Source organism: Sinocyclocheilus anshuiensis, unplaced genomic scaffold, assembly GCF_001515605.1.
Source record: "Sinocyclocheilus anshuiensis isolate Anshui unplaced genomic scaffold, SAMN03320099.WGS_v1.1 scaffold1616, whole genome shotgun sequence".
Lineage (NCBI taxonomy): Eukaryota > Metazoa > Chordata > Actinopteri > Cypriniformes > Cyprinidae > Sinocyclocheilus > Sinocyclocheilus anshuiensis.
Genome location: NW_015557139.1, coordinates 1303 through 10600, shown reverse-complemented (window position 1 = coordinate 10600; position 9298 = coordinate 1303). Strand labels below are relative to the sequence as shown.

Genomic DNA, 9298 nt, shown 5'->3' with positions numbered 1-9298 from the left:
AGCATGTAGTCCCTGTTACCTTTAATGGAAGAAGTTTGAAACAACCAGGACTCTTCCTAGAGCTGGCCTCCTGGCCAAACTGAGCAACTGATGGAGAAGGGCTTTGGTTAGTGTGGTGACCAAGAACCTGATAGTCGCTCTAGTTTAGCTCCATGATCATATGTGGAGAAAAGAGAAATCTACAGAAGGACAAACATCACTCCAACACTTCGCCGATCCAGTCTTTATGGCGGTGTGGCCAAACTCAATCCTCTGAGCAAAGCTTGTCGCATCAAACAAAAAAGACTTGAGACTGTAAAGGTGCTTCAGCTAAATATTTAGTTATGTATGAATACTTATGCAATGTACTTATTTCAGTTTTTTATTTTTAATAAATTTACGAAGTTGTGACAATTCTGTTTTTGGTTTGTCAGTATGGTGTATGGAGTGTAGATTGATGTGGAAAAAAATAATTGAAAGAAGTTTATCACAAGGCAGCAACATAATAAAATGTGAAAAAAATGAAGTGGTATGACTACTTTCGCTAGGCACTGTATTTATACATACATACAAATATGAAAGTTTGGAAAATATGCAAAGATAAGCTACTTTTAAATATGAAAGTAAAATGAGGCATTCGTTCAGACGGCTGATTCATCCAAGAATGAAGCAAGTGCCTGTCTTTATTAATGGACCACTGAATCATTGCCTCAAATTATCAATTCAAAAACGCAGAATTATTCAGTAACAAAATACTTGTGTGTTGCTCAGAGATGCGCAACAGTTCTGCTGTGCCTGTGATCTTTGTTTAGAACCTTTTCGTTAACCAAATCGAGCAATAACAGTCAACATTGACAATATTGTACTAAAATGTAAGTCATTGAATATTAACTACTCGTTTGAACTCTTGTATAAATCAATGTCAAATTTGCAATCGTACTGGTTTTCAGGGAAAACTGCACTCTCTATTGCTTAACTAGGCTATATGTTATAAATATAAAAACTAAATTTTTACCGCAGTAAATGTTTCTTCTGTGTGCAGTTGTGTTCATTTGTTTCAATTTCTCCACGAGATTCTTTCACAAACAGACAGGCTGCGTGAGCCTCAACTGACGCAACTTTGTTACTGTCAATGCATTATCCATTATAAATTGCCATTTACACAAAATGTAATAAAATCATAATCATTCTCACCGAAATTTCGGTGCTACCCTACTTAGATGTTTTAATCAGGTTAATTGTCCGGTCGGGCAAGTAAAATTCCCTTTCACTTGCCCCATCAAAAAATCCACTTGTCCCAGACAAGCATTAATGGCGAGCTCTGTTACTGTATATAAAATTCATCCCACTAAAGTGGCTAGTGGCAGTGACCGTGTTATCCGTCACTGATAAAGTCCACCCGCATTTGGCAGGTTGGCGGGTGTTAGTGTTAAGCCCTGACTGTATATTACAAAACATTAAAATTTCAGTTATAAATAAAAAAAGAATATGACTTCCTATCTTTTTTAGTGAGGTGGATGGGCCTGCATGTTTGCACACAGATCAAAATCAGTTTTGGAACTGCTGTATTAGAGCATCATACATTATGTTATTCTCAATGATCGAATATGTACCTCTCATGGGTTCCTTCAGACCCTGCGAACATAGAAGGAAATGCTGAGTCTGCACGTGTGATAGATCTTCGACCCTGGATGGATTATGAATTCCAGGTCATTGCCAGTAACATTTTGGGTAGTGGAGAACCAAGCATGCCCTCCCAGTCTGTCCGAACCAAGCAAGCAGGTCAGAACCATTACAGAGTTGTTAGTGTTGAAGAATAATAAAACCAAATGAAAAACAAATTGACATAAAATATAAGTGTGGTTCCACATAGAAATATGTTTGGTTGATAGTAGTTTTTTCCCCTCTATATAAGTGTGTTATTATTTTGCCTTATAGCACCCAGTGTGGCTCCCAGCGGACTTGGTGGAGGTGGTGGAAACCGTAATGAACTTATCATTACATGGACTGTAAGTGCCATGGACCTCTATTGATCTAATTGCATATTAGATTTGCCTTATTCCTTTTAATCAGTATATAGAGTTTCTAACAGATGGTCGATCAATGTGTCTTTATTACTCAACCCTCACTTTCTGTTACATAATGAGACAAAAAACGATTTCTCCTGGTATGAATTGCAGCCCATGGCCAGGGAGTATCAGAATGGAGATGGGTTTGGTTATATCCTGGCATTCAGAAGGCAAGGGATGCCAACATGGACGGTGGTGAGGGTGCCACACGTGGAGTCATCACGATATGTCTACAGCAATGAGAGTCTGTCAGCCTACTGCCCTTTTGAGGTTAGAATCAAGGCCTACAACAAGAAAGGAGAAGGTCCCTTCAGCCAGATTGCTGTAGTGCATTCTGCAGAAGAGGGTGAGAAACATTATGAAAGATTATAATTTTCTATTATGTTCTGATTAGACATTGCTTCAGCACTAGAGGGCAGACAGTGGAGAAACTCCTCATTGGAAAGAAACTCATTTTCCTCTATCATTTGAGAAAAGACAGCTTCTTATACGATGTGAGTTTGTTGTTCTATGGAAGCTTATTGTAAGTTTCAGAAGTCAAAATTTCGTCCTAAAAAACAATATTGAAACAAAGCTGCAATAATGTTTCGCCCCGAAGTTCTGCAGTGTCATACAGATGATTATATTAACACACAACCACCCACATTTACATATCAAAGATCCCTATTTAATAATCAGCTACTAGAAGTAGCAACACAAGAACCACTAATAACAGTAAAATGAGAAAATAAACCAAACTGCTCTGTATACAGTATTCTTTACAAGGATCCCAAGTTTATTTTAACATGGTCTCTCATCAAGGTCTTGTTTTAACAGTGCAGTACATTTCAGCGCTGCAGACTAGTCAGAGTCGGAGTAGAATGCTGGATTTGAAAAGAGGCTGTTATTGAATGGAGTCTTGTTTTAACAGTGCAGTACATTTCAGCGCTGCAGACTAGTCAGAGTCGGAGTAGAATGCTGGCTTTGAAAAGAGGCTGTTATTGAATGAAGAGATGGAGCAAACTGTATTATAACCGACATCAAATGTGCAACTCGTGTAATCGCAGCAATATGCACGTGTAGAGGGTGTACAGAATTCAAAGAGTCAGAGGGAGAATTAAATTATGACTTTTTATTTGACATGAAAATGTTACCAGCCATCTAAAATTAAATAAAAAGATGAAATGATAAACAAATGTATGATATTACCTCTTTAATGCCTCATTCATCGTAACTGACAGTGATCTTTATGTTTTCCGGTCTTCCTTAGAACCTACCCTATCCCCAAGAAAGATTAATGCCACTGCTTTGACAGCTTTTGAGATTCAGGTGTCCTGGGACCCCATTCAACATTTGAACATTAATGGAGTACTTCGGGGTTACGAGGTCAGGCCCATTCTTTTAATATCTGTTACGTCTCTTTTTGTATTTGTTATGTGGATTGATAAATGTGAATGGCATGACAGAGTTGATGGTTGTTTTGTTGACCATTGTGGGTCATTGTTGGCCACTGAGGATATGTGAACTTTGCCCTGCTGGGTGATGAACTAATAGAGGCGCTGTTATCTCATTAGTTCATTTCTATGAACAGCACGTCTAGATCAGATCAAAGAACATGAAACACATTATTTAGATAAAATGCCTCCTTTTAGATAAAACCATGCTTTGAAATTCACTGGTATCAAAGGGTGTTTTTTGCAGATTGTATTTAATTGAATATGCTAAAACAATTAATAATTTTGTGTCTTTCAGAAGCGAAATAAGATTCCATTATTTGTTTACCCATTTTTATTTTAATGGTAACACTTTAGTTTGGTTTCAGATTCGTTATTGGCGACAACATGAACGCGAGGCAGCTGCGGACCGAGTGAGAACGGCAGGGCTGGAGAACACGGCACGAGTCACGGGTCTGAGGCCTAACACTCTCTATCACGTCACCGTATTGGCCTACAACAGTGCAGGCACTGGCCCACCCTCCCCAAGAACCACTGTCATCACTAAGAAACCTCGTAAGGCCTCATTTTCGGGCTCAGGGATTGCTGCTAGCCTAGCTAAAATGTGATTTACATGAGTAAAACGTGCTTCTGGAGATTAATTTTCCTACCAATCCTCACCCAAACTCCTACTCCAAACTACCTAGCCGACACATGATCAGACTTTACTGTTAAAAGGTGATTGAAATAATGTCAGTGGTTTTAATGTTGAAAACAAATGTTGAAACAATTTTCAAAAAATGTTTAATGTAAAAAGGTTAACAAAAAACGTATAAATTAATGCTGAACTTTTGAAAATCTGTATAAAAAAGATGGTGAAACAATGTAGTGATATCAACGTTGATTTCAATTTGCAAAATTTTAAATTGAACCTTGATCCATGACATTGATTCGCCTATGAGAATAAAAAAACGTTGAAATACCAGCTGGGTACTCTTTGAATCAGAGGGCAGTGTTTGGTTGATAAGAATGTTGCTCCAAGAAACAACAAAGGCTGATTTATGTCCAACTTGCGTAAGTTGGTAGCCTAAGGGCGGAAGAGTTGAGAGATAAAAGATCTTGTTGCGTCACATCACATTGTCATGATATTTTACAAGATAACTTTGTGATAACTTTTATTCTGTAAATTGTTTTTGGTAAAGATTGTCTAAAAAAATGTTTTAATATCAATCCACCATCTTTGCTGTTGGTTCAAAACCACTTACATTAATTTTCATTCTCCTTCATGGAGAAAATAAACTGTCTCTTGATGTGTACAAATAGGTTATGTACTTATGTAGATTATGTACCTACTTATAACATTTATAATATTGTAACAGTAATGTACATAAGTTTGATTTTGCTACTAAATATAACTAGAACATGATAACTAGAACAATCTGTCACTTCCATTACAGTTCCAATGCCACGTGTGTGTTCACGGTGTGTGTGTTCACTGCTGTGTGTGTGCACTTTGGATGGGTAAATGCAGAGCACTAATTCCGAGTATGGGTCACCATACTTGGCCACATGTCACGTCACTTCACTTCACTTCACAAATTGGTAGCCTAAGGGCGGAAGAGTTGAGAGATAAAAGATCTTGTTGCGTCACATCACATTGTCATGATATTTTACAAGATAACTTTGTGATAACTTTTATTCTGTAAATTGTTTTTGGTAAAGATTGTCTAAAAAAATGTTTTAATATCAATCCACCATCTTTGCTGTTGGTTCAAAACCACTGACATTAATTTTCATTCTCCTTCATGGAGAAAATAAACTGTCTCTTGATGTGTACAAATAGGTTATGTACTTATGTAGATTATGTACCTACTTATAACATTTATAATATTGTAACAGTAATGTACATAAGTTTGATTTTGCTACTAAATATAACTAGAACATGATAACTAGAACAATCTGTCACTTCCATTACAGTTCCAATGCCACCAACAGTCCTACATGCACATTCACAGTTCCTGTCTTTGTCATTGAGAATGGTGTGAAGGCCAGTGCACTTTGTGGACTTACCTTTGCTTGTATCTTCATTACTAGCCCCCAACCGTCCTCCAGGTAACGTCTCATGGAAGGTTGATGGTTCTTGGGTTACTGTGAGGTGGGATCATGTTAAATCCATGGACAATGAGTCTGCTGTTCTGGGTTACAAAGTGAGTGACACATGCTGCCACCCTACACTACGGCTGTCTCTTAAGATGTGTGTTTGTGTTGGGTCATCTATCTCCATCTGTATGTCACCAGAATATTTGTTGAGATTCAGTCATTTTAGTCAAAGGCAGGATATCATATCATTTCATACCTCTGAGGTAAGACTTTAATAAATGTGCGGCCTAATGTCGTGTGAGAAGAGAACGTGTTGTCGCTTATGGAAAACCAGACCAACGACCTTAACAGTGAATAAACCTTTTAACCAGTCGTTTATATCTCATATCTGATCTGATTTGTTGAGATTCAGTCATTTTAGTCAAAGGCAGGATATCATATAATTTCATACCTCTGAGGTAAGACTTTAATAAATGAGCGGCCTAATGTCGTGTGAGAAGAGAATGTGTTGTCGCTTATGGAAAACCAGACCAACGACCTTAACAGTGAATAAACCTTTTAACCAGTCGTTTATATCTCATATCTGATCTGCTATCAGATCAAGGTCATCTTTTGTCAAGATGGCTATCAAGATAACATATAGTGATTCTCAGAAACTGATCAAATCAGTTGCTTTCAATACACGTCTGCCAACTTTCATTAGGGATTTCTCAACTTGTTTTAGTAAATTTTTTTAAGTTAAAATTTCAAAAGAATATAACAACACATTTGTATGTTCACTGTTCTGTGTGAAATTGGTTAATGGTCAAATGTAGGTACACAAATAATATAAAATAATAATATTTTATAATAATAATAATATCTGAATAATAATAATAATTGTATTTTCATTTGTATTTGTTTCGTATTTGTATTTTTTATTTTGTAAGATATATTTGTGAATCTTTATAGTATGTTCAAACCCGCTGTAGTTCCCTCAGTTTGGGAAACCTTCCAGGATAAAGTTTGACAAAGTAACTTCTGTCAGAAAATCACCTGTAAAGTTATGTATATAAGACTATCCAACTTTTCCACAAACATACAGTATACTCACGTAGGGCAATAATGTATTGTATAGCAAATCTCAACTGCTTGATTGCTTGTATCGTCACAAAATGTGAAGTATATTTTCACACAGCTCTAATCTGCTTAATGCAAATATTAGCCATGAATATATTATGATATAATAAACATTAACATCATGATTTTCTGTAAAGCTGCTTTGAAACTGTGTATTGTGAAAAGGGCTATACAAATAAATTTGACTTCAAATACTATACTGCTATCTGTAGAATTTCATTCTCAAAACATCATTTTTAACACAAATTGATTCTCTATTAATTGTGTAGGTCCTTTACAAACATGAAGGGCAGTCTGCCTTGAAGATACTGGACAAAAGCAAGAACTCCATCATTCTGCCGTTACCCAAGGACAATGGTTATGTGGTTCTGGAAGTCCGCTCTTGGGGAGATGGAGGAGATGGAGCGGCCCATGAGACCATAGTGTCTCGAGACTCAGGTATGTGCTACTAAAATTAGCTAGGAGTACTGGTTTTAGAAAACTCTAGAACTAGTGTTTAAGTGCTAAATGATGTCTCTGAAAGTCTGTGTGTTTGATCCACAGGCACTGGAATGATGGTCCAGAACAGTGCTGACACTTCTGGATCCCTCTGCACATCTGTTCTGGCGTTCACTGCGCTCGTTCTCATTGGCTCGTCGGGACTGTGATGCTAGCCAATGATGAGGCATTTCATATTAATAACATAGAGAACTGGACAGGTTTTCCTCAGAATGGGCAGGGCTGTGGGTGGTGGGGGTTTTTGATGAGGGACATTGGAATGGATGCGTGGGGTGTGAAGTTTTGGAAATGTGAGGAGTGGAAGATTCTTTTGTATGAAAAGGCTTTTTTACAAGGACAACTGGTCAAAGATCTCGTTGTGGGAGACTTTTTTGATTGTTATAATTTTAGACGCTTGCCTTACGGAAACTTGAGCGGTGGTCGTGTCGTCATCTGGCTGTAGTTTCTAAAATTCAGCAACAGCTCTGACTTGTTGATTTCCTCATTGGTGTAAATACACATTTCCATAATGGATAAAACAAAACTTTTTTTAATACTTTGATGCTACTTCATGGCAGCATGTGGACTGCAAAATGATCCAAATGAATGTTTACCTTTTTTATTTAATCTTTTAGTTTTTTTGTGATAATGTAATTAGAAGCAAGAGCAGATCATGATTTTTATTAACAGTGTTTTGTATCTGTGTTGAATGATTGTAGCATTCTGCCTCTCTCAGTGTTCTAGTTTTTAAAGATGAAAGGTCTCACGAAAGCAGCGGTACAACAGAAACTGATTATTGTGTGGTTGTTAAAGTGGGCTTGGCTTGCCAAAGTTATCACTCTATTATCTTACTCATTATTATTGCTTTGTCTTTTTTTTCCTCATGGATTACATGAAATTGTCTCCCATGGGTTGTTAATTTCTTTCTTGGCACACTACAAGTGCGAGACACTGGACATTGAACAATACTGAAGATAACATTCATGGACAAATAAGTTAATTATTGTCCTATAATATCATCATTTATTATAAGGTATTGTTTTCTTCCAAGGACTGAATCATGGCCCAATCTTTGGAAACTGTCCATAATGGTGTACACCTTGTCATACTTTAAGTCACAAGGGCCATTTGGCTGAAAGAATTAGGAGAAACGTTTTTTGGGTGGCTAACATTAGGTTGTGAGGGTTTTAGTGAGGGTTCTGGGGCTCTCGCATCCCGCTGCCTGCTTGGAGGGCCCTAGCAGGTCCCAGGACACTTGTCCGGGACAAAATCCAGCTCAGCCTAAACCTGCCATTTGTTGTTTAAAAACAATTATAGATTTAAAAAATATATATATTTTTGTTATCCTTTTTATTTATTTTTTATTTTAGTATTTTATTTATGAGGACAAAATTAAACATTTCAGAGATCCTCTGCTGTGCTTTTTACGTGTTGTTTCTCAAATCTATGTAATCAACTAATGAAGTGCAAACTGAAATTGCGCTTTCAGTGTAGCAGGTGAAATCTGACAGTATTCGACTATAAAATCATTTGATGTGCACAGTCATTTTGCATTGAATTTCAGTCTGACACTCGGACCTTCAGATCAAAATGTTCTCTTCCCTGCATTGCTTTTCATTTGTGCCTGTTCGATGGGATGATTTCCTTAGAATTATTAATTTTTTCTATTTAATGTTTGTATTTAATGTGTTTAATTTTCTATTTAACCCACTGTTCTTATCAAGTTCTTACTGTAAATATAGCGAATGTCTTCGTGTGAGGAGTGATTGTTTGAGCTCCTTAATTTTGTTTGTTACATCTTCTCTAACAACTTGTTGAAAATTATATCCAGTAATTTCATATTTTGTCCATGGGGGTTTAACTGTAAATTACAAATCATGATCACTCAGTGGCATTTAAAACAGTTTAGCCAAAAACACATAACAGCATCATCAGTAGCTCTTTAGTGGTTCTAGTCCGAAACCCTGGTAGCAGTCGAGTAAATGTTACACTTTCTAAATGTAGAAGCACTCAACAGTCATATTAGGACTACAAAACCAAAACTAGTGTCCTCTTGTCCTTGCATCTGTTTTGTACTTCTCTTTCAAGTCATTTTAATTACATTTTGAGTGCACTATATATAATTCCACAACTTTCTTTTCT

General features: G+C 36.8%; 1 protein-coding gene across 2 annotated transcripts in view; it reads left to right on the top strand.

The window, feature by feature from the left end:
- LOC107678063 (contactin-2) overlaps positions 1–8463 on the top strand; it is a 21437-nt gene extending 12974 nt beyond the window's left edge. For both annotated transcript variants that reach the window (XM_016473178.1, XM_016473177.1), the window contains exons 15-22: positions 1612–1761; positions 1918–1988; positions 2160–2394; positions 3298–3413; positions 3850–4036; positions 5555–5667; positions 6949–7117; positions 7223–8463. In XM_016473178.1, the coding sequence (XP_016328664.1) occupies positions 1612–1761; positions 1918–1988; positions 2160–2394; positions 3298–3413; positions 3850–4036; positions 5555–5667; positions 6949–7117; positions 7223–7326 (1145 nt within the window). In that variant the 3' untranslated portion in view covers positions 7327–8463. The remainder of the gene's footprint in view (positions 1–1611; positions 1762–1917; positions 1989–2159; positions 2395–3297; positions 3414–3849; positions 4037–5554; positions 5668–6948; positions 7118–7222) is intronic.
- The last annotated feature ends 835 nt before the right edge of the window (positions 8464–9298 follow it).